General features: G+C 49.0%; 2 protein-coding genes across 3 annotated transcripts; both read left to right on the top strand.

Annotated features, from left to right (window-relative positions):
- Positions 1-112: 112 nt before the first annotated feature.
- Positions 113-3400, top strand: Wdfy2 (WD repeat and FYVE domain containing 2). Its single transcript, XM_076369835.1, has 7 exons — positions 113-419; positions 589-730; positions 806-1011; positions 1115-1354; positions 1424-1562; positions 1653-1852; positions 1929-3400. The coding sequence occupies exons 1-7, from the start codon at positions 259-261 to the stop codon at positions 2065-2067; spliced, it is 1227 nt and encodes a 408-aa protein (XP_076225950.1). The 5' UTR covers positions 113-258; the 3' UTR covers positions 2068-3400.
- A 1375-nt stretch (positions 3401-4775) lies between these two features.
- On the top strand, positions 4776-23262 carry ck (unconventional myosin-VIIa ck). 2 transcript variants are annotated; one of them, XM_031969472.2, is made up of 21 exons: positions 4776-5027; positions 7758-7804; positions 12002-12115; positions 12755-12901; positions 12996-13180; positions 13459-13580; positions 13937-14193; positions 14331-14496; positions 14883-15013; positions 15142-18294; positions 18369-18613; positions 18787-19147; positions 19505-19623; positions 19924-20320; positions 20395-20577; positions 20740-20941; positions 21170-21298; positions 21360-21456; positions 21553-21650; positions 21748-21917; positions 22229-23262. In XM_031969472.2, the coding sequence occupies exons 2-21, from the start codon at positions 7787-7789 to the stop codon at positions 22433-22435; spliced, it is 6501 nt and encodes a 2166-aa protein (XP_031825332.1). In that variant the 5' UTR covers positions 4776-5027; positions 7758-7786; the 3' UTR covers positions 22436-23262. The 2 variants fall into 2 exon arrangements, with proteins under 2 accessions (XP_031825332.1, XP_031825333.1); XM_031969473.2 differs by lacking the exon at positions 4776-5027 and adding an exon at positions 5047-5469.
- The last annotated feature ends 2028 nt before the right edge of the window (positions 23263-25290 follow it).

Raw genomic sequence — 25290 nt, 5'->3', positions numbered from 1 at the left:
AATGTAAAGCCTCGGTCAATGGACCTTTATTACACAATTTCTAGTAAAACGATAAACAGTCGATAAAGAGGAACTCGAGGTAACGACGGCAAGGAAGATTTGTGCTGAATAACACAAGCAACGCCGACAGGTTCTCCACAATCTCTTAAAAAATCGGAGTTTCCGTCTTTGTAAAATACATAGACGCTGATTTATCATCGAAGTCTGACAACTGTCAAATGACAAGCCCACTTCGTAGAATACGTTCTGAAGATTGAAATGGCAGCAGAGATAAAGCCCGCTCCAGGCGTAAATCATGACAAATTCAGCTCAAGTCGTAAACCTGTACTTTTATCGAAATTGGAAGGATGCAATGATGATGTCAATGCGGCTATCATTATACCACGGGAAGAAGGTGTAATTAGCGTTTGCGATGACAGGTAGTTAGAACAAATTTTTTCGAACATTATAGCCCTGCGCTTCTTCAAATGTTTGTTCAAATCATTGATACAGATTTCTTCTTAGCATGATTTAATTTCGAGAATATTTACAGACACTGTCTTCTGAATTCATTAAGGTGTGTGTGTGTGTGTTTTTTTTTTTTTATAGAACCGTTAGAGTTTGGCTAAAACGTGATTCCGGACAATATTGGCCAAGTGTTTGTCAATACATGGCTGCTGGTGCAACATCAATGTATTATTGTGTAGAAACAAGACAGTTATTTGTTGGTTTGGACAATGGAACCATAAATGTACACAACTCAAAACCCTGTTTAGAAATTCCTCCTTTTGCGTTTGGCAACAAATGTGTCAGATTTTATTTTTAGGAATTCATTCTGGAACAAGATTATAATCGAATGACAGCTATGCGTGAATATTCTGCGCATCAGGCAAGGGTTACAGGTGTCATATTTGCTCCAAATTGTGAATGGGTTTTAAGTATAGGCCGAGATAAAATGTTTCAGTTACATTGTTCAGAAACCGGTCAAAAAGTAGGATCATATCAGACTGATGCTTGGTACACTGCATTGCAGTATCCTTTTCTACAAATAGTCATTCATAATATTATCAAAAGATTATAAACCTGTCCAATATTCTTTAAGTTCATTGTCAACAGATCTCCTTAACTTGCACAGATTTGATGTTCAATCAAAACATGCTTTCGTTGGTGATTACTCTGGACAAATAGAAATGTTGAAGTTAGATGCTAACGGTGTCACATTGATCACTACGTTGAAAGCGCATAGGGGGAGTATTCACACATTGGCATGGGATTCTGAGAAGCAGCTTTTGTTTTCTGGAAGTTTCGATCAAAGTATCATGGTGTGGGACATTGGAGGGCGCCAGGGAACAGCATACGAGCTTCAAGGGCATCAGTAAGCAATAAGTACACACCGTAACATAATCTGGATGTATACTACAAAAATTTATATATTATTTTACAGCAACAAGGTAACAGCACTGTGTTACGCAAGTGCTGAACGTGTTCTATTGTCTGGAGGAGAAGATGGAGTAATAGTTTGTTGGGACATGGCTGCAAATAGAAAGGAAACAGCAGCATGGGTGGAGTCAGACACATGTCAAGTACGTGTTCAGAAAATTAGAAAGAACTTGTACAATATTCCTTTAGTTTGTTTTCATGTAACAATAATAACGACACGATAAAAAATGTAGGCATGTGGAAGACCATTTTTCTGGAATATTAAAGCCATGATGGATCAACGACAATTAGGACTGAGGCAACATCACTGTCGTCATTGCGGTCGTGCATTGTGTGCACGTTGCACGTCCCAACGAATATCGATACCAGCAATGGGATTCGAATTTGAAGTCAGGGTTTGCGATCCATGCCACATACAACTGAAAGCAGCAAAGTGAGTATATCCCCATATAAACAAGATCCGACGTTCGTCGTTGGGATTTCACTTATTTCCCCCATTTATCATTTAGCCAAACATCTTTGGCGTCCTTCCATGACGCAAAACATAGCGTTGTCGGAATGGATCTCGACGCACCGAGAAGAAGATTATTAACAATCGGCCAAGATCGTCTGATTAAGATTTGGGATATTTCTGCGCTCCTTCAATGAACTTCCAAAAATATTCGTTTATAAGTAAGAAAACCAATCAAATCGTAAGAGACACATATAAGGAAAACTGTCATATTCCAATGTAAAAGCATACTATTCAGAGCCTATTTTTATGATCATACAATCAATTTGTTCGATTACAACCGAATGGGTTTTATACATCACAATTTACTCCGCGTATGGAGCCTTTAATCGTCCATAAAATGACAGGATAGACTTTATAATTTACAAGCGTAATTTCTTTCCAGCAAATAAAACTAATGTGTACACTTAGCAAAGAAAACAAATAAACGTTAGTATGTTTTTAAATATTTATATTTAGCGGAGTCGGATTTACGGATTAACGAACTTACGAACTTAAGAGTTTACGAATGACCAAAACTTCGTATATACGCATCTCATTCGGGTTTTGTAATCAAACTATGTTTCAAACCGCGGAGGCAGATTCTGTTGCTGCTTTGTTGAAATGTGCATAGAGGATAGCGATCGTAAAATGAAATCTGTTTCTATAACGAAAAACAACAAAAAAAAAAAAGAAAGGAATGCAAACTTTATCATTGTTCGGTCAAAAAAACTGACCAGAAACATAGGTTACTTTGGCCTATCTAGAAACGATTATCGCTTCCTTATCACATGCCCCTATAAAACACGATTAATTCTTTATCCAGCGATGCTTTTTGAACCGACCGATTATATCTCCGCCTTGTTGACGTAGCTACTAATTTTGGGATGCGAACGTGAATTCGGTGTAAGTGCGAGAATATTCGAAGGACTATGGGAAACGTGTAAATGAGAACTGTTGTCAGGATGAGACGTTCGAAGAGACACAGGTCGCTGTAGGTCCTAGTCGTTCTATTTGTTATATTCCTAATTGTTTAATGTTACATGTAGTTTCGTTTGTCGGGAACGAAGAGAAAACACGAGCCGAGCAAACGATTAATAAAAACAGAGAAAGAGAAGTAACTTTTCGGTATTTATCGATTTCTTCGAATAATTCAAAATGGGTACAAATTATGCAAAAGTAAATGACGGTCGATCGAGATGAACCGAATCAATCATCACGATTCTGTCGGCAATGCGATTCAAAATATAAAAACAAAACGGCGCTTCCACGAAAACAGCACGGTTACGAGAAAAGTTTTTCTAGTTGATCGATCGATCTTACATTGTTTCCGTTGAATTCTGCATTGCGATTCGATGTAACGCCGGTATGCATATCTTGTACCTGAATACGGTATAAATACTATTTCGGAGTAGTGTAGCAAATAAATACGATTATCTATCGGTTTCGTTACTGTAACTCGCAATAAAGGAACAGTTGCGACGAGAGAAATAGCATTTGTTACTGAATTGCACTGAAGTCTATAAAAGAAGAAAAAGAAGAAGAAGAAGAAGAAGAAAAAAAGAAGAATTAGACTTAGATGGCGGCGTTTCAGTTGCTCGATGTAAAGAAGCGTAGTGAACTGTAAAGATATCTATTGCTGCAAATTCGTCTGTACTTTTTAGCGTAACCATATCATGTGCTCTTAAGAATTGTTTATTAAATAACATCGCATGTTAGACATTTTGTATGTTGCTAAGAGAATATACGCTTTCGGATCACAATAATTACACGCGTGTCCCGTGTACCAGAACACGTTCTATTACACACGTTCGAAGTTGTTATACGATTCGCCGATGCTTCATTGATTATTACAAATATATTTCGACTAATTTCTATCTAGCTATCGGGAAAAGCAATATACACGCAATATTCTTGATTTAGATGTAGGTTCCAATATCGTCTAGTTTCGACGGCACGGCACATCGAGACATTTTCAAAAACTAATCTCGAACCTTCGAATAGCGTGAATTATTTTCGGTTAAAATAAAAAATTATTCGCAAACCTGGATGCTGATAAGAACGCGGTTCTTAGTGCACGACTAATTGAAACACTCGAGGAAATAACCGTTGACGTTAGAATACGATTTTCGTTATACGGAGAGGATGCGTTACGTATGTAAAAATGATTTACTTGATCGTTGAATCGCGTCGAGCACGGTCTCGCCGATGTTGCCGTTGACGCTGCTGAAATTCCGATTACCTCCCGCGTCACTTTGTAATTATAAGTTACAAACATCGCAAATACATAAATGTATAACGTTCTTGTGAAACACGCACGAAATGAGAATATATTTTCAATGTAAACGATACGTCCGCCTGCTTATTCCCGCGCGCACTTCCTCCGGCGTTCGCGCATGCGCAGACACCGGTAACCAATGACGACATTTAAATCCCATTCCGCGACGCAATTCGATATTCCCGAAACAGTGAAAATTCGAATACTTCGAATAACCTTCAATACTCTCCGCCTGTGAAATATTTCTAAAATCCTGAAAATCTTGAATTCCAGCCAAATCTCGGTTACATTTGCAACAATACGCGAGTTACACGGATATAAATGGGTGCAGCGATGCAGAGGTCGCCAGCGTCGCGTCTCTTGCCAAAGACGAATTTGAAACTTCGTAAAACCTTTGAACGTCAGAGATGACCGAATCGCTTTCAGAGCGATTCAAATTTCCCTACGCGCATTCGAGACAACCGAGGGTCTCCGTAACGGAAAACTTCGAAGAATTTCAATCGCTGGAATTCATCCCCGGGCGAATCTGCTTCCGGCGATATCCGGCTCGATCGGTAAGATCGCGCGATCTCGGGTAGCCGGTGGATAAGGAAGGGCCTAGTCCGGAACGAGCGCAACAGGTATCGCGGGTAGCGCAGGTAGACCACAGGTGTGCCAGTGTACGCGCGTGTAGGTGCGTAACGAGGATCGACGTGACGAGATCCATCGTCTAGGAAGATTCACCGATCTTCCGAAGGACCGGGCGATGTTCGACTCGGCTTCGATCCCGGTACCGATCCCGATCCCGATCGAGCCCGCCGCGAGAGGAGAGAGCATCAGGTTGCCGAGGCACGGGAAAAGGTTGGTAGGGTGGCGGCGCGTAGTCGGAGCCGATCGGCGGTCTAAGCTGTACCGTAAAGAGTAGCTTTTCCACCTCTGCGCCGCTCTCAGTCGCTTCGCTTCCACCTGGCACGCCCGATTCGAACCGAAGCTCTCCGAGTGGACGCGTTAATGTGCCGGTCACCGTGGGGCCCATCCTCCGGAACGATTACTGTTGCTTTTCGTGTCCCATTCCCTATCGTCGTGCCGCGGCGATCTTTCCTTTTTCCACGTTCAGTCGGATCCACGAGCGTCGACCTCCTCCGGTAATCCCCCTGGTGTCAGGTCGGACATGAAAAGCGCGCTTCACGTCGCGTCCGAAGTGCAGTGCAGTGCCTCTTCTTCTTCCTCCTCTTCTCCTTCTTCTTAATGGAGTGTGCCGACGTATAGCCGCTTTTCGTCGTGTTTCTCGTTACTCGCACAGGTACGTTCGAATCCTCCGTTCGCAGGCTCGCTGCTGGCTCCTATCGTGCGTCGGGTTACACGCCGAAAGTCCGGGTTAGGGGGCTCAGTCGGAATTCCAGATATATTCCACCTGCGAAGACCGATCTCTCGGACCTTTCCGTTCGGCCGAACGCTCTCGCGCTCGTACGGTGGCTTCGTCGTCCAGGCGAGGCAACGTTCGGTTCGGCCCGTGCCGGACCCGGCTCACCTGCGAAATCGTGCTCCTTCGGGGATCGAGATGACGGTGCGAACGCGACGATACGGGAACCAGCGCCGCGTCGCTTTATCGTCGCGAGAGACGCCTCGGGGGCCGGGAACACGATACCGGAGAACCTTGCCCCCGCGAATGCGGAACAGTTTTTTTGGCCGCGGAATTTCTTGCGTTCCGCCGCACTCGACGGACGAGCGAGCGAGCGAATCGCGGCATTGCGACGATTACCAGGCGACGACTATACGTGCACGGAGAACGGGGGGATTTAAAGCGCGATAATAGAAACGGCAGATAACCGTAACGCTCTCGGATTCAGGTAATATCTCTCGGCAGTGCCATACGCCGCGCGTCGAACGCTGGAATGTTTACTAAACGGATGTGAGCTCCGACGAGGGATGCCCCGACGATACGCCGTGTCGGCGCCGAGTCGTTACGGGATACGGATTTCGCGGGAAAGGGTAATGGGAAGGAAAGGTTCCGGAAAACCTTGGCGCGATCAGGATGCACACGTGGAAAGAGATTGCGGCCGATGAGGCAGCGCTTGAAATAGGGGAACCTGTCTAAGAGGAGGGGAACTTGGATGTTCGAGAATTTCGAGGTTCAGAGGTTTTAAAGTTTGAAAGATCGAAAGCGAGTCTAGACCGTTAGCGGATCGGAAGTTTCGAAGTTCAGAAGCTTAGCAGCTTGAAAGCTTAGAATCGAATGTTATAAGTGATAAATGAAATTCCCGCTCGAGCGAGGAAATTTCCATCGGGACAAGGGAACCGATGCGGTCACGCGTTCTCGCGTACTCGTTTGATCACCCGTTGAAGTCTCCAACGAGCAACCGCCGCGCGACTAGCCGTTCTTCGGACACTTTCAAAGTCAATGACTACGACTCCTGTCCACGTTCGGCGTTTCAAGTTCAAGGGAAAACGTTCGGCGTCCCTGTTACTCGTTTGCCAAGTGGCTCGGGCGGATTCTCGATAGCTGGCGAGATAGGAGACGGTAGGAGGCTGAGCGTTTTTGCGGGGACCGATCGTCACGGTTTGCCGGAAATGTGTACACAACCGATGCTTTCCTCGCCACGGGAAAATCACGGGTACTCCCGTGGCTGCGTCGCGAGTAGTAAAAAGCAGAGGCATTACGCGCTCGGATCGATTGGTTCGTCGACCGGAGGAGTTACTCGTGCGAGCATAATTCCTAGCAAAATCCGTCGTTGTGTTTCGCCGAACGAAATTGACGGCAGCCACGCGTAAACCGCAGCTTGGTCGCGTCCGATCGACGGAACCAACTTTCTTCCGATTCAATTCGATTCGATTCGATTCAATCCCGATCAATTTCGTCGAGATGATCGTCGACGGGCCGAGCCGCTTCGCTGCTAGCAGAAACTGCCTAACCCACTTTTGCGAACAGGTTTATGCTTGCGCCGCTTCCACCGTAACGGTGATCGGGCATCGGACGTCGTCGTCGTCGTCGCCGTCGTCGCGCGTACAAACGATTTTTCTTCGAATGGATGGACCGTCGCGCCTAGGCCATCTCCGACACGCGTAACAGCGTACGAAGCCGGCGAGCCGCGAGCCGCGTGCCGTGAGCCGCGAACGAACGCCGCGAGTTCATGCAATTTCTCGTACTATCGAGAATGCCATCATACTCCGCGCCGATTCTCGGCCGGCGAACATTCCCGACGAGAGTTTTCTACTCGCTGGAGCCGGCCAGGCCGACGAACGAGACGGAAATTTGTTTATCTTCGGTTTGATGCCGTACTGTATCGCGAGAGAATGAAATCGCGCGACGCCGCTTCGTCGATTGTGGCTTGACAATATTAGTATAATTAATATTCAGGATCTATAACGAATATTTACTAGTCTAAAATGTAGTCTGAATGCCGGGAACTGAACATTCACGTTAGGATACTGTAGAAACGTTAGTCGAAGTCTACGATAGAACCATAGAAATGAGCGCTTGAGGTGCAGAGTAAGATAGAAACTAGTCTCAGCAGAATAAACTTAAGCAGAGAATATTCTCAATTGTCCGAGAAACTAGAAAAACATCGTAACGAGTTACTTTTCTTCCAGGCGGAGTGCCGACAACCACGACTTGAGAGATGGTCATCGTCACGCGGGTAAGTGAGTATACACGCGGTTCAGCGGCTTTTCCCAATTTTCGCCCACTGCTTATCGCCGTTTCGCGTAAACATTTCAAAGTGGCTAACTGGGTCTCAATCAATGACACAACATTGAGAAATAACCTGTAACTAGACAAATCATCGATTCAATTTCCATTGGTACCTCTTCTTCAAGACCGGTTAACCCTCCACTGAAAACGCCGCTGAACTGCGAATTCATCAAGTGTCCATTTCGTCGATTCTCGGGTGGTTCAACACTGGAACTTCCGAAAGTGTCGAAACAACGAATTCTCGACTCCTCCTTTCCCAATTCTTCAACGGACAACAGACGTTTCTCCGAAGAAACTGCTAAGGAAATCGATTGATCGGTACCAAGCTAGTAAATCAGTTGAAATTCTCAACGGTTCTGCTTTCGTAGTTTCCAGAGAACGATTCGAGGAAGTCCCATTCGACTGATAGCCCTAGTGTTAAACGCGACCGACGGGAATCTGCGATGGGACGAGACGGCGACGCAACGGAACGCAACGAAACGCGACGAAAAGGGAGACACGTGCGCGCGGTTCCTTCGAACGTTCCGGAGAACGCTCGGGATTTTTCAGCCGGCGCGCCGCATTCGAAACAAACGACCGCGCGAGCACGCCGCTCGAGTACGCGCATAGTTCCGAGTTATTTCTGTTTCATTTATATGTATATCGCGGACACGACACCGACCGACCGGTTCACCTTCGATCCGCCGCGGCCCTCGGGATCGTTCGTTAATCGCGTCCGCGGTGTTTCCGGTGGGCCCGTTCGATCCGGGAGCCGATGTTCGCACGTGTTTCCGTTCCCTCGAGCCTCCGTGGCTGCGTTCGCATTTTCGTCTCGATGAAAGTGGAACGCGCCCATCGCGAGAGAAACGCTGAAGACCGTTCGCCGCACGCAGCCGACGGAGAACCTTACGTTTCTTTGTGAATTCAAATTTGACCCCGCTGTGTTCTTCGAATCTGTTCGACCTTATGGCACTCTCGTTTCGTCAGCATCGACTTGTTTGTTCCATTCATCCCGATACACTTACGTTCTTGTCTCGTCAGGAAAAACCTTCGATTTGAGGGTACGAGTTGATCGTAATTAGACTGTGCATTGCTACTTTCCTAATGTCACGTATAAAAACCAAATTAGAACCTTGTCAGGATTAATATTGAGATTCCATCGTGTAGATAAGCAGTGTTTCAATCCCTCGCCTAACCGGGTATAGTTTCAATTACAAAGCGATCGTGTTGGGTTTGAAAATTGTTTCACGGAGATTCGAACAGAGGATCTATTGGAACTTTGATTGACTTATCCGGTTCGCGTGCTGAATCGGTTCACAGTGGTTTGTCGGAAACACGTCTGTTGTCTTTTCAATAATTGTGGATTAGTGAGAACGATCGGTACACTTTGTAGCTGATATCGCGCAGCTTGTAACGCTAGAACTGTCGAATCGACGCGTCTCTTCTAAATGTTTCTACGGAGACTTCCTTTTCGATAGGAAAACGTTCCGTTCCAAGGGAAAAACGATTTCGACCGAACCGACGGTTCCAGCGTTGAACGACCGACATTGTCGCAATGTTCCGATCGGAACGGATCAAACTATGCGCGTGATTAACGCGGGAATAGCCTGGGGTATTCCGAAACGTGTGGTCGGTTAATTGGAAGTAGTTAACGGTCCTTCATCGCATCGCGAATGCCCTGTACAGCGCGTTAGCATTTCGCGCGAGCGAACCAGCCGTCGTATAACGGGACGCGAATCGTTTTATCGGACAGCGCGTTTCTACCATCGACTCTCTTCTATTCTCTCCCCGAGCGAACACGCGGTCGCCGCACCCTTCGCCCTTTTTCCCTTGACCGTTCAATCGAAACGTCGAGTCGTGTCACTCCGATGCTTCCGGTTGCGATGGAACGTCCCTTAAAACAGATCCCGCGATCAAACATTTTTCCTCTTCTCCTTTAATGCGTCTACATATTAAATACTACAACTATCGTATTTCACGTATACCTATCTCATGTAACACACATCGCTCTACGAAGATCGTTTATTACTCGCTCAAAGACTTTGTCACGAATCAATTACAATACAGTGACCATCTAGCGATTGACATTTCGACCCTAGTTTCGAATATTTTCAATTGTCGAGTTAGACATTCTCAGATATTCTCCAGCTGCTTCACAAAGGTCTCTCGTCGACAGTGCAAATAGATAACATTTATACTCTATCATTGTGCCACCGTTCGTCTACACTAAATAATGCATACCTATGCACATACATATGTATACACGTGTGTAAATAAACGGACTCTTAAACGTCTAATCGGTCTTCGAGTTTTGAAAGTCTCGACTTTCGTTGGCAACGGTGCACGAGTATCGCGTATAAGGTTCGCCTATTCGAGGCTCGTCCGAGACGATTCGAATTTTTCCCGAACATCCCGCATATCCCGACCGATCCGGGATATCGACAGTCCATGGGGGCAGCCGACGAAAGTAAAATCGTGTCGCGAAAAAGGGCCGAATCGCCGCAGCCGCGCGTAGGCTTGTTTCGAGCTAACGAGCGGATGAGCTCTTCCGATGTTCCGGTGAGGTGAACAATCGGAACGTATACGAATATCCAGGCGCAACCTGTGCGTCCGTGTAGAGGCGTACGTGAAGCATAGGCTAGCTAGGCCAGGGGTTCTCATGCGCCCGACCGGTTCGACTCGCGTTAGACCTATCGTCGATGACTCATCGATGCCTCGATGCCAACGCTTTTTCGCGCTTCTGCCTTTTCACCGAGAAGCTCGGCGTCCGCGCGATACTCGCGAAGCGATCGCCGCAACGCAATCGTTTCAGTCGCGGATGAAGGCTACACTTTCGGCAACGACTCTTTCGTAACCCGACCTCTTCAATTTCTCGACATAAACACGTTTAGATTATTTGCGATATCGAGGCGTTGGTTTTTACACTCTGCATCGTCGCGGATGATCGAAGGACTACAGGGTTGACATCTCTCTTTCGGAACACGAGAGTCGCGATGTGCATAGCTCATCAATGAATCTCCTCGAGTTTAGCTGGGCTAAGTAGCAATTGCAGTTTAAGAATGTTCGCGACGAGTCGCAAGATTACCGCCATTGTCACCAGCGAAATGCAACGACGACAGAAGATGAGCTAATGCAGAGGCCTTCGGTGATCCATGTTGCTGATGCATGCATCGGCACCAGGTTTCATGAAAGCTGCATCAGTGTCATGGCCTGTACACGTTATGATGCGCATTGCTGATACATCGACACCGGGTTTTGTGAAACCTGCGTTGTTTCAGGTTGCCGGCAAACTTTCGATTCTCTGTTCATTGTGTGGTACGATAAACGAAGCGTTTCTAAATGTCTTCTCCCGACTCCAGTGTTGCTTTCAAGACCTGAGGTCACTGGAGAACATAACAATACCGAGTCTAGACTTCCAAATCCCATCGGATACCAGTTGCGATTTTCGTCTCGTCTCGTTTTCGACTCGCGAAAGCTAACCATCCTCCGAAAAGCTTTCCCCGATGTATACATTCTACGTCACGATTAAGAAGCATCCAAGATATCAATGCGCAGTGTTCCACCCCGTCCTCTCCCCGAAGATAACAGTACCGCGACGTTAAACCCGGCCGGAAGCCAGAGCAGTACTCGTTCGTTCGGCTAATTGGATTATCGCATGCGGAAACGTCGCCGGCGACGAGCGACGGGCGACAAGTGAGGAACAGCGCTCGAACGAGGACGCACGCCGTTTCCTTTCCTTTTCGTCCGGTCGAGGATCAGCCGAAACGCGGAACAGCCCGGGCAGCGCGTCGGTCCTCTAACGGGTCAGCCGTTCGATCGGAGCCAGTTCGACGAAACCTTAAGGTTTACAGTTACAGCGCGTGGCAACGCGTCCACCGTGGCTAGCTTTCGGCTTAATTCGGGTCAAGCTAGCACGCGTCGCGTCGACCGCGCGAACGGCACGACCGTCCGCGCGAACCTTGACTCCGGATCCCCTCGTTTAGGCTCGTTTCACGGTTTGATCCGTTTCCCCGGGACGCCGAACGATCCCCGCGTTCCCCGGACGGCGGCGGTGTCGCGTGTCGCGCGGATCGGGATCGTTAGTCCCGTTTACGGCGGCCGCGGCCCGAAACTGGGCCGGACCGATCGAGCGAGATCGTTGCCCGTGATCAAGATACATTTGCAGGGAGACTACATATGGATCGAACCAATCTCTGGGAGGGAATTTGACGTAGCGATCGGGGCACGAGTGATCTCCGCGGAAGGCAGGCGCATTCAAGTGAAAGACGACGATAACAAGGTAAAGTAATCGTTACCTACTTTCCGCGTTCGCTGCCGCGCCGCCGCGACGCGGCGTTTCTCGATTCATCGGAAAGTCGGCGTGTTTCGAAGCGCGAGAAAGTGTGCTGCGAACAGCGCCGGCAGCGGCGGCGATGCTGCCGGCTGCCCGCCGGTCTCGGGCACGCTGGAGCCTCGATTATTCGAACTAATTGGGGAAGAGGTGGCGAGGGTGATGGGGATTCGAACGATTCACCGGCGAGACGATTCGTCTCGCTTTAGAGAAATTAATGGAAAATTATGTATCGCTGGCCTCGATGATCGAAGGTTCGGGTTAATTGATCCGATGATCGAGAGATCTGGTAATCCGGTGTTCAGATGATTCCAAGTTCGAGGAGTACGATAATTGAGAGATTTTACGGGTCAGAGTTCGAATGATCGAGAGTTCTGATGATCGAAGGATTTAATAAGCTTCAGTTTCGATGGTCTGTAATTCTGACAATCGAAGATTCGGTTAATAGATCTCATAATACAGAGTTTCGATAGCCAAACACTCGGATAATCGATGGATTTCATAATCTGGAGTTCACATGACGTAGAGTTCAGATAATCGAGAGTTCTGTTAATTCCGAGCGCTAGACCAACGAAAGCTGGATTTCAGGAACAATGGCTGACTCCGGAGAGGCGGATAAAGGCGATGCACGCTACTTCCGTGCAGGGTGTAGAGGATATGATCAGCCTAGGAGACCTCCATGAAGCGGGAATCCTTCGAAACTTGCTGATACGCTACAATGAGAACCTGATATACGTGAGTATACCGATCCTAAACGTCCGCTTCGAAATGTCCGATCCACCTGCGACTCCTGTCGAGAAAATCTCTGAAACGTTTCTCTTCTCCGCAGACTTACACCGGCTCGATCCTCGTCGCAGTGAACCCCTACCAAATTCTGCCGATATACACCGCGGAGCAGATCAAGCTGTACAAGGATCGTAAAATCGGAGAGCTGCCGCCCCACATATTCGCGATCGGCGACAACAGTTACGCGCACATGAACCGATACGGACAGGATCAATGTATAGTGATCAGGTACCGGTGCTCGCCTTTTTCCATCCGTAGACCGAACGGTTCTATCGAGCAATGCGTCCATTTGAGAGTAAAACCGCCGCGTATCGCGTTCGGTCGCGTTACTCTGCATCCTGCGTGACACTCGTCGAACGATCGTCGTACTCTGAGATCGGCAGAAACGCGCTTCGGAGTTTCACTCTGAAATGGACGCGTACCTATGCTAGCTCTTCACCCTGCCTTCTATCCCAACGCGTCGTTGTCCGAACGACATGTCAAATTTACGAATGTTTATGTCTTAGCGGCGAAAGCGGAGCCGGCAAAACGGAAAGTACGAAACTAATTTTGCAATATTTGGCAGCGATCAGCGGCAAGCACTCGTGGATCGAACAGCAAATTTTGGAAGCGAATCCCATCCTGGAAGGTAACACTTTTTCGAAGGCGCGCGACGCGCTGGGGCCCGCGGGTATTTCGAGCGTAATGTTAGGGGGTCACGCGGCCGTTAAGATGGCGGACGTTGCTGTGCGCGTCGCAACGTACATTACATTGTTTCGTGTAAGATCGGTTAACTGCAACTTTGTTTTTGTAAGTAAACTGCGATACTGATAATGTTGAAAGATGATATTACGACGTCACGTTTATTCGCCCGTTGTCCGCTCGCTGTTCACTATTAAAAGTGTCTAATAACGATACATTAACGCGGGGAACGCGTACCATTTTCTCCGCAGTTTCTGCGCGAACTGACGCAAGAAAGATTTGATTGATTCTCCTGCGTTGCAGCATTCGGCAACGCCAAGACAGTGAGGAACGACAACTCGTCCCGGTTCGGCAAGTACATCGACATACACTTCAACGAGCAGGGCGTGATAGAGGGTGCTAAGATCGAGCAGTATCTGTTGGAAAAGTCTCGAATAGTCTCGCAAAGCTTGGACGAAAGGAATTACCACATATTCTACTGCATGTTGGCCGGCCTGTCGAAGGAGGAGAAGCTGAAGCTGGAGCTGGAGGAGGCGTCCTCGTACAAGTACTTGACAGGGGTAAGGCCCAGACCTCGTGGCAAGGAGGACGACGAAACGACGAACGACGAACGGCTGTCTCGTTCGATTCCTCTTTCTTCTTCTTCTTCTTCTTCGTTCTTTCTTCTTCCGTTCTCCGACGCTGATCTCGTTTTCAGGGGGACAGCATCACGTGCGAGGGTCGAGACGATGCTGCGGAATTCGCGGACATCAGGTCAGCGATGAAGGTTCTCTTGTTCTCCGACACGGAGATATGGGAAGTTTTGAAGCTACTCGCTGCCCTGCTGCACATCGGGAACGTCAAGTACAGGGCCACTGTTGTAGGTGAGGAAACGGAAGTTAACGGAAACTACAACATTATAGGGAGGACTATTAGCACTAACTACCGAGCAGTTAAACTGACTTTCCTAAATGTTTGTATGGAAATTTTAAGAATGGGTTTATTAGGGTCTCAATTGATTTGTAGTTCCATCCGCGTAATAAAGGCGATCGATGTCGAGTAAAAATTGTTTAGCAACGCGAGTGGCCAGGCGATAGTGCAACCCAAGAACTGGGATGGCAAGTAATTTAAATGTTTCTCTTTATCCTTGCTATGGAGGAGTAAGTAGTGGCAGTGAACGTATTAAACGGTAGATATTACGGGTTAGGTGTTAGATATTGGGTATTAGGCGTTAGGATTGAAAGCGGAACCGGTTCCTTCTGTTTTCCAGACAATCTGGACGCCACCGAGATACCGGAACAGACGAACGTAAGAAGGGTGGCGCAGCTGCTGGGCGTGCCAGTTCAATCTCTGATAGACGCGCTCACCCGCAGAACGATATTTGCTCACGGTGAGACGGTTGTAAGTAACAAGTAAACTCTGCGTGGTTCCGCGACTCGCCGACGGTTTCGCGCCGCGCGAAACTGCCCCCGGTGTGGCGACAGAGATGAGAGACCGATTACTATCCGGGAATCGTAACGCGTGCGCAGGTATCCACGCTGTCCAGGGAACAGTCGGTGGACATACGGGACGCGTTCGTCAAGGGGATCTACGGCCGGTTGTTCGTGCATATCGTGAAAAAGATCAACGAGGCGATTTACAGGCCGAAGAACACGTCCCGCAGCGCGATAGGGGTGCTGGACATCTTCGGGTTCGAGAACTTCAACCACAACAGCTTCGAGCAGTTCTGCATCAACTACGCGAACGAGAATCTCCAGCAGTTCTTCGTGCAGCACATCTTCAAGCTGGAGCAGGAGGAGTACAACCACGAGGGGATCAACTGGCAGCACATAGAGTTCGTCGACAATCAGGACGCGCTGGACCTGATAGCGATCAAGCAGCTGAACATCATGGCGCTGATCGACGAGGAGTCCAAGTTCCCGAAGGGAACCGATCAGACGATGCTCGCGAAGATACACAAGACCCACGGGACCCACCGCAACTACCTGAAGCCGAAGTCCGATATCAACACGTCGTTCGGGCTGAACCACTTCGCCGGCGTGGTGTTCTACGACACCAGGAGTTTCCTCGAGAAGAACCGGGACACGTTTAGCGGCGACCTGCTGCAGCTGATCCACATATCGTCCAACAAATTCCTCCAAGCCTGCTTCGCCGAGGATATAGGGATGGGCTCCGAGACCCGGAAAAGGGCGCCCACCTTGTCCACTCAGTTCAAGAAGTCCCTGGACTCGTTGATGAAGACCCTGTGCAGCTGTCAGCCTTTCTTCATCAGGTGCATCAAGCCGAACGAGTACAAGAAGCCGATGATGTTCGACAGGGGGCTCTGTTGCCGGCAGCTCAGATACTCCGGCATGATGGAGACGATCCGCATCCGCAGGGCTGGCTATCCGATCAGGCACTCCTTCTCGGAGTTCGTCGAAAGATACCGGTTCCTCATCCCCGGCGTGCCGCCGTCGCACAAGGTGGACTGCCACGCGGCCACCTCGAGGATCTGCCACGCGGTGCTGGGGCGGTCCGACTACCAGCTCGGCCACACCAAAGTTTTCCTGAAAGACGCCCACGACCTGTTCCTGGAGCAAGAGCGCGACCGAGTCCTCACGCGCAAGATCCTGATACTGCAGCGCAACATCCGCGGCTGGGTCTACCGCAGGCGATTCCTCCGCATGAGGGCAGCGGCGACGGTGGTGCAGAAGTACTGGCGCGGCTACGCGCAGCGGCAGCGCTACAAGCGTATGAGGATCGGCTACATGAGGCTGCAGGCGTTGATCAGGTCGCGAGTGTTGTCGCATCGTTTCAGGCACCTCAGGGGACACATCGTGGCGCTGCAGGCGCGGGCGAGGGGCTACCTGGTGCGCAGGATGTACCAGAAGAAGCTGTGGGCGATCGTCAAGATACAGGCGCACGTTCGGCGGCTCATCGCTCAGAGGCGGTACAAGAAGATCAAGTACGAGTACCGGTTGCACGTGGAGGCGCTCAGGCTGCGGAAGAAGGAGGAGCGCGAGCTGAAGGACCAAGGCAACAAGAGGGCGAAGGAGATCGCGGAGCAGAACTACCGGGAACGGATGCAGGAGCTGGAGAGGAAGGAGATCGAGATGGAGCTCGAGGACAGGCGCAGGATGGAGATCAAGAAGAACCTGATCAACGACGCGGCGAAGAAGCAGGATGAACCTGTCGACGACAGCAAGCTGGTCGAGGCGATGTTCGACTTCTTGCCAGACTCCAGCAGCGAGGCGCCCACGCCCGCCAGGGAGACGTCCGTGTTCAACGACCTGCCCGCGCCGAAGGCTGACCAGCAGGAGATCATCAGCCCGATTCAGACCGCTTCGGAGGACGAGGAGGACCTGTCCGAGTTCAAGTTCCAGAAGTTCGCTGCCACCTATTTCCAGGGGAACATCACGCATCAGTACTCGAGGAAACCGCTGAAGCACCCGTTGCTGCCGTTGCACACGCAGGGCGACCAGCTGGCCGCGCAAGCGCTCTGGATCACGATACTCAGATTCACGGGCGACTTGCCGGAGCCCAGGTTCCACACGATGGACAGGGACACGACTTCCGTAATGTCGAAGGTGACGGCGACGCTGGGCCGCAATTTCATCCGCAGCAAAGAGTTCCAAGAGGCTCAGATGATGGGGGTGGACCCGGAGACCTTTCTCAGGCAGAAGCCGCGATCCATCAGGCACAAGCTGGTCTCGCTCACGCTGAAGAGGAAGAACAAACTCGGCGAGGATGTGCGGCGGAAGCTGCAGGAGGACGAGTACACGGCGGACAGCTACCAGTCCTGGCTGGAGGCTAGGCCGACGTCGAACCTGGAGAAGCTGCACTTCATCATCGGCCACGGGATACTGCGCGCCGAGCTGCGCGACGAGATCTACTGCCAGATCTGCAAGCAGCTAACGAACAACCCTTCCAAGTCGTCGCACGCTCGCGGCTGGATCCTGCTGTCGCTGTGCGTCGGTTGCTTCGCCCCGTCCGAGAAGTTCGTCAACTACCTGCGCGCGTTCATCAGGGAAGGTCCGCCGGGCTACGCGCCGTACTGCGAGGACCGATTGAAGAGGACGTTCAACAACGGGACGCGGAACCAGCCGCCCAGCTGGCTGGAGCTCCAGGCGACCAAATCGAAGAAGCCGATCATGCTGCCGATCACCTTCATGGACGGGAACACGAAGACGCTGCTGGCCGACTCCGCGACCACCGCCAGGGAACTCTGCAACCAACTGTCCGACAAGATATCTTTACGCGATCAGTTCGGCTTCTCGCTTTACATCGCCCTGTTCGACAAGGTGTCGTCGCTGGGCAGCGGCGGGGACCACGTGATGGACGCGATCTCGCAGTGCGAGCAGTACGCGAAGGAGCAGGGCGCGCAGGAACGGAACGCGCCGTGGAGATTGTTCTTCCGCAAGGAGATATTCGCGCCTTGGCACGAGCCGACCGAAGACCAGGTAGCCACCAATCTGATCTACCAGCAGGTGGTCAGGGGGGTCAAGTTCGGCGAGTACCGGTGCGACAAGGAGGAAGACCTAGCGATGATCGCTGCCCAGCAGTACTACATAGAGTATCACATGGACATGAACGTCGACAGGCTTTACACTCTGCTGCCCAATTACATTCCGGATTACTGTTTAACCGGTATCGACAAGGCGATCGACAGGTGGGGACACCTCGTTCTGCAAGCGTACAAAAAGGTATGCTTCGCTTTCGCTCGTTGGCTGCTCAGAACTTGTCCTACGTTATTTTTCATTCGAACGTCCTCTTGCAGAGCTACTATCTGAAGGAGAAGGTGCCAGCGTTACGCGTCAAAGAGGACATAGTCGGCTACGCGAAGTTCAAGTGGCCCCTATTGTTCTCCCGCTTCTACGAGGCGTACAGGAACTCCGGGCCGAACCTGCCGAAGAACGACGTGATCATAGCGGTGAACTGGACCGGTGTGTACGTCGTGGACGATCAAGAGCAGGTGCTCCTGGAATTGTCCTTCCCCGAGATCACCACCGTATCTAGTCAGAAGTACGTCGCGGAAGTCCGCTCTCACGTAAACGATCGCCGCGCGTTCTCTCTCTTTCTGTACCTCCTACGTACCTACCTCTCTCTCTCTCTATCTCTCTCGCTCTCTCGCTCTCTCCCCCTCTCTTTCTCTCTCTCTCTCTGTTTCTCTCTCCGTTTGTCTCTCTCATTTCCAGAACGAACAAAATGTTCACGCAGACGTTCAATTTGTCCACGGTGCGAGGCGAAGAGTTCACGTTCCAAAGCCCGAACGCCGAAGATATCCGCGATCTGGTGGTGTACTTCTTGGAGGGCCTGAAGAAGCGCAGCAAGTTCGTGATCGCGCTGCAGGATTACAAGGCGCCGGGTGAGAGCTCGTCGTTCCTGAGCTTTCAGAAGGGAGATCTTATCGTGCTAGAGGAAGAGAGCACCGGCGAGACCGTTCTAAATTCGGGCTGGTGCATCGGCACCTGCGAGAGAACCACCGAGAAGGGTGATTTTCCCGCGGAGACCGTTTACGTTCTGCCTTCACTGAGCAAACCGCCGAACGACATACTGGTAAGAACCGAGAACGACCTTCTTTAATTTGGGTAAGTCACGGGAGGCGGCCTACTTTTTTAACACAGCTGTTGCAACATAGGTACCATTGATATTTAACAGAAAAACGTATGTTCAACTAGATTGTGCGAATCTTAATAGCAAACTCGAATTTTTAAGCTAGCCAAGGATAAGTTAGAGGAATAGAGCTACGATAGAAGATGATTTTAGACAATTTGCTCAGAATCACGTGCTAGATAGCCTATTTCGAGGTCGTTAAAATCAAGGATTCACTTAATTTACATAATCACGTTCATCTTCTCACCGTGCGTCTCTTACCATCGTTTTCTCTTACCACGGAATCAATCGTGTCCGCAGTCCTTGTTCAGCATCGAAGGAACGGAAAACGGTCGCAAACTGTATCCGCAACAGGTGAACGGAGTGGAGCCTCGCGACAAGCCGCACACCCTCCTGGAGTACGCTATCGACCATTTTCGGCAAGTATCTGAACTCGCGTCGACGCGAAAATCCAGTCGAGAAGTGCCAAGCGGCGCGATCGCGAATGACGCTTTTCTATGTTTACATGAAAAGATTGTAAATAGTCGTTCTTCCATTTCTAAGCGAGCAATAACGAGAATAAGAAGAAATCATAAAAGGAAGACAAACGTAAAGTTAATTTGACTATATGAATCGATAGAGGGGCACTTTCAGACAGTGTAACGACGCCGCTTGGCACTCAAGCAATCGAAACGTTCAGTCGCTAACTCTAACGTCTCTTCCTTATCGGAACACCTTAGGACTCCGCCAAAAAGAACAATGTCGAAGGCGCTAACGTTGACGACCGCCCGCCGCGGGCACACCGACGAGCTGTGGCACCACTCCAGGGACCCGATAAAGCAGCCGCTTCTAAAAAAGTTAACGTCGAAGGAAGAACTGGCCGAGGAGGCGTGTTTCGCGTTCAACGCCATGCTCAAGTACATGGGCGACCTACCTACGAAGAGACCGCGCGTCGGCAACGAGTACACGGACCTCATCTTCGACGGGCCCCTCAAGAACGAGATCCTCCGGGACGAGATCTACTGCCAGATCATGAAACAGCTCACGGACAACCGGAACAGACTAAGCGAGGAGCGAGGCTGGGAACTGATGTGGCTCGCCACCGGGCTTTTCACCTGCAGCCAAAGCCTTTTGAAGGTACGGGCTCGATTCCCAGGCAACGAGCGACGCGGCGAATCGTTTTTACCGGACCCCCTTTACCGGTGTTCCAGGAACTCACTCTGTTTTTGCGCACGAGGCGGCATCCCATATCCCAAGACTCTCTGCAAAGGCTGCAAAAAACCTTGCGAAACGGCCAACGGAAGTACCCCCCGCACCAAGTAGAGGTGGAAGCTATACAACACAAAACCACGCAGATATTTCACAAAGTCTATTTCCCAGACGACACGGACGAAGTGAGTGGAATCTTTTCGTTAATTCGGTATCTTCTTCGAATACCTTTGAGCCCTAAAGCGGCAGGGATAATTGAAATTCAAAATGCACGCGCGATCGGTTGGGTCCGAGAAACTACCGAATTCACTTCTACGTCCGATGCTTGAACGTTTCTCGCTGCACAGGCGTTCGAGGTCGATTCGTCGACGAGGGCGAAGGACTTCTGCCAGAACATCGCGCAAAGGCTGAACCTGCGGTCGGCGGAAGGGTTCAGTTTGTTCGTCAAGATCGCGGACAAAGTTATCTCGGTCCCGGAAGGCGACTTTTTCTTCGACTTTGTACGACATCTCACGGACTGGATCAGGAAAGCTCGGCCGTCCCGCGATGGTACGTGTTCGTTAACATTGTTTAACATTGAACTCCACCGAACTAAGAAACCAACAAATTTAAACTTATTCGAAGTATAGACAGTTAAGAGTCCATCGATGACTTTGGTAATTTTTTAAAAATTCAGAAACAACAGTTAACCTTTGGTCAACGAGCGACTTGTCCAAATTTGTCGCTTTCAAAGAGGAATCGTTGAAACGAGTCGAACTTAATCCGCGTTGCTTCCAGGCGTGCCGCCCCAGTTTACCTACCAAGTGTTCTTCATGAAGAAGTTGTGGACCAACACCGTGCCCGGCAAGGACAGAAACGCCGACCTCATTTTCCATTTCCACCAAGAGCTTCCTAAACTGTTACGAGGTAATACTCTCGAATAGTCGTTTCTCTACCGATTCGTTGCTTCACCGATTTCTTTTGTCAGGCTATCACAAATGCACCAAGGAGGAGGCGTCGAGATTGGCAGCGTTAGTGTACAGAGTCCGTTTCGGCGAGAGCAAGCAAGAACTTCAAGCGATCCCGTAAGCGAAACTTGATTCTCGAATGCTCATCGTTGTCTCTGTTTCTGTAACCTCCGAGCCGAACGAATCATTCCTAATCCATGCGTGTTCTTTCAGGCAAATGCTGAGAGAACTGATACCCGGTGATCTGGTAAAGATACAGAGCTCTAACGATTGGAAGAGATCGATAATAGCGGCGTACAATCAGGATGCTGGTAAGTTGCGTCAACCGATATTAAATTAAATTAAATTAAATTAAATTAATCATAACGTAGTTACATATCCTCCGTACATTATTTCCACGCGTAACAGGAATGAGTCCAGAGGACGCCAAGATCACATTCCTGAAAATCGTCTATAGATGGCCGACGTTCGGTTCAGCCTTCTTCGAAGTAAAACAAAGTACAGAACCAAACTATCCAGAACTATTACTCATTGCAATCAACAAACACGGAGTCAGCCTGATACATCCGCAAACAAAGGTGAGCAAATAGCTCCGAACTATCTCGGAATCGATTCGTAACAAACTTAACACATTGAATGCCATGGGATCACCGGTGACCCCCAACCAAATCGAATTGTACCACAGTCCTCACAATTAAACGATGATTATTTGAATATATTATAAATAATGCTATGCGGTGACATTCAGCTAAATGAACTTGCAACAATGCAATTCAATCGAATGGTTTAATGTTACATCTTTCTCAAGAATTTTGCTTTATGAAATCATGCGGCGTTCAACGTGTTAACGACAGCTCGGCAATAGTCTAACGATCGTGTTCTGTTCCAGGATATACTAGTGACGCATCCTTTCACCAGAATCTCAAATTGGTCGTCAGGTAACACTTACTTCCACATGACGATCGGCAACCTGGTACGAGGCTCGAAGCTACTGTGCGAGACCTCGCTCGGTTACAAAATGGACGACCTTCTAACCTCGTACATCTCCTTGATGCTCACCAACATGAACAAACAGCGAACGATACGGATAAAGTAAACACCTCCGCGTCCGCGTTCGTTTCGTCCACGTCCCGCGAGTGTCCTCCTCGCGAGAATGGCGCGCACGTGCGCGCGAACCGAGTCATAAACGCTGAAAGTGATTTCGCGCGAGTTGCGAGTCTTCTTTACCGTTGCATACTACCGAGGGAGCTCGTTTAACAGACGAAAGCGTCGCTTTATCTTATTCGTAAAGAACCGCCGCGCCCGAACCGGCGCGGCTTATAGACGTACGCTATAATTACTCGGTGAACACGGTCGACGCGTCGTCATTTTCATACTCATCCGTTGTTGATTTAACCGTCTCGTCCCGTTCCGTCGTTCACAAGAAAACCCGGCAGATGAAAGGAAAACCGTGACAACGCACGTGTACACAAACGATTAGCTGAAAAATTGTATATGATTTATTTACAAATAAGATTTTCATATAGTTTTGTAAAATATTATTTTAATATATATAGGAGATATAATTAAAGAATTTTTCACGCTCAAACGTACCGCCCAACGTCGTTTCGAGATAAATCTTCTTTTCTTTTCTTTTCTTTTGTTTTCATTTTTTTTTTCTCTCTCTTTTTGCTACAACTTAAAAACGATACACGATCGAACGAATCCCAGGCCGACGAACGTTCCTCCGAAAATTGAGCAGCACTAAAGGAAAAAATTACGCACGGATGCACTTACATTTATTCGAGATTATGTTTCCGGTAGAACGAACCGCGAGCAATGAATTTATTCGTTGATCATCCGTCCAATGATACGAGTAACGATGTAATTATTATTAAGTCGCAATTTATTACTGTGAATAAAGATAATCGTGTTCTTCAGGTACTCGGTGCAAATTTTAATCGTGGGTAAATTCCCATGGAATACATATACCGACATTCCTCTTTCACAATGGATCTCTTCGGGAAGACAATTCCCAAAGCGATCCATATCTCGCTTCCTGCTGCAGATAATTATATTCGATGCTATCTGGGTAAAAAGCCCGTGCCGATTCGACGCCAAGAAACGAACCGCGTTTAACCCAGACTCTTGCGCTTTCGGATTTTCGCGGAATTCACCGTGTCCACCCGGTCTTCCGCGTGTCTAACGCTTCGAGCGTATTCGTCGACGTTAAACGATGTTTCCATCATCCACGATTCGCGGCTGAAACATCGACAGGATCGCGATCCTTTTATCCATTGACGCTAGAACCACCGAGCGGTCGATTTATTTATGAACTATATACTCCAATTACTATTGTATTCCTTACGAATAGCAACTAGATTCGATAATAATTAGATTCATTTGCAATCGTCATTTGCGATCGTTCATTTGCAAATTCCTTACGAAAGCATTCCGATTACTTCAATATTAGCGAAATAAAAATTCTTGGATTGTCTTCACTGCTCCTGCAGTTCCAGCGTTGATCGCGTCTAATCGACTGCTTTCTAATCCCATGGGATCTGGAAGTAACAGAGGTGACCAAGTAAACGTTTTGTCGTATAGAAATCTGTCTAATTTATTGTAAAACATAAGAGAGACGCGAGAACGTGTGTCACGGTGGTTTCGCCTTTGTCTCGATTCCGTATCGAGACGCCGCCGATATACATGTCTTTCCCTTGAATCGGATCAGCGCGGTCTGCATTAGAAAGGAATTCCGTGAAATCGGTACAGACGGGCGCGACAATCTTATCGGCGAAATGATACGAATCCTGGGAATAAATAGGAAACGTCCGCGTGAGAGACCGATGACGGATGCCGCGGGAAATCGAAGTAATCGATGCGAATCAGCTGTGCATAAAATTTCGTAAAATTCTCTATACGAACGCCTATCTGAAAATTCGCGCATCCGCGACGTAACGTGATCGTGGCGGTTTTCTAAAGCGTACGTCGACGCGTAAGTACGGTACAGTACGTAATTGGATCCGCGAGACTGAACGCCACGGGAAAAGAAGAAAAAGGAGAATGAAACTAAAACGGGAAATGGATCGACGCTCCATTTGCGAAGTCTCTGTTATCCTTCCATCGAGAAAGGAACACTTGTCCGCGCGGTTCTGTCGGCTCGACTTCTCTACGAGCGAGATACGCGGCCGCTCTCGAAGTCCGTCGATCGTAGAGACGTACGATTTGTCGAAAATTTGATTGAGACGCACGAAACGAAACGTACGCGTGTACACGTCTGTTGTGTCGGTTCGCGAGGTATTGCGATCGAGTCGAAGATCAAAGATTTCTCCCGCAACTCGGAATCATTCGCCGAACGTGATCGACGCCGAGTTTGAAACTGATTTCGAACGATCGATATGTGCAATTACGCGGACCAGGCCGTCGGTTTTCACGGCGTTCATCGCGTTTCTCGTTTTCTCTCGTTATTGCGCCACGTAATTCGCTATACATTCACATTCGTAGAAAGCTCTTAATCCTAGGAGTGCCATAAATTATTATTTTCTCTCTGTGTAAATCTTTATCAACACTTAAAGCTAAGGGGGGCTACGGTAGGATCGCGGTATGAACATGGGGACAGGGTACACGACACGCTGTACACGGATTCGGTTAGGTGCATTACGCAGAAGGATGTCGACGACGTAACGAAAAATGGTGCTACGTCATCTTTGTATTGTCTGGACGCGTCTCCGCGTAATCGGCTCGAAGCAACAAGTCTTTCGTCGCGTATACCATCGAGCTACCGTCCTCGTTCGCCGGCTCGCCATTCATAGCGGCCAGAACGTTCTCGTTGTCGGAGTCCTCGTTGCTGTTGTTGTTGTTGTTGTTGTTGTTGTTGTTGTTGTTGTTGTTGTTGTCGTGATCGGCCCGACAAACGGCATCCGTTTCGCTGGCCCGTGAACTTTGGTGACGCACAGTGCAATTGTCTAGGAA

This window comes from Nomia melanderi, chromosome 8 (genome assembly GCF_051020985.1).
Source record: "Nomia melanderi isolate GNS246 chromosome 8, iyNomMela1, whole genome shotgun sequence".
Taxonomy (NCBI): Eukaryota; Metazoa; Arthropoda; class Insecta; order Hymenoptera; family Halictidae; genus Nomia; species Nomia melanderi.
This window is presented reverse-complemented; position numbering and strand designations above follow the sequence as displayed.

What these genes read in the sequence shown, in the direction of transcription:
- Wdfy2 (XM_076369835.1), top strand. Translation starts at nt 259, where the DNA reads ATGGCAGCAGAGATAAAGCCCGCTCCAGGCGTAAATCATGACAAATTC. An exon ending in GCTTGGTACACTGCATTGCA is followed by an intron (nt 1,012 to 1,114) that starts GTATCCTTTTCT and finishes TAACTTGCACAG; the next exon opens with ATTTGATGTTCAATCAAAAC. An exon ending in ATACAACTGAAAGCAGCAAA is followed by an intron (nt 1,853 to 1,928) that starts GTGAGTATATCC and finishes TTTATCATTTAG; the next exon opens with CCAAACATCTTTGGCGTCCT.
- ck (XM_031969472.2), top strand. An exon ending in TGAAAGACGACGATAACAAG is followed by an intron (nt 12,116 to 12,754) that starts GTAAAGTAATCG and finishes GCTGGATTTCAG; the next exon opens with GAACAATGGCTGACTCCGGA. An exon ending in GTACAGGGCCACTGTTGTAG is followed by an intron (nt 14,497 to 14,882) that starts GTGAGGAAACGG and finishes TCTGTTTTCCAG; the next exon opens with ACAATCTGGACGCCACCGAG.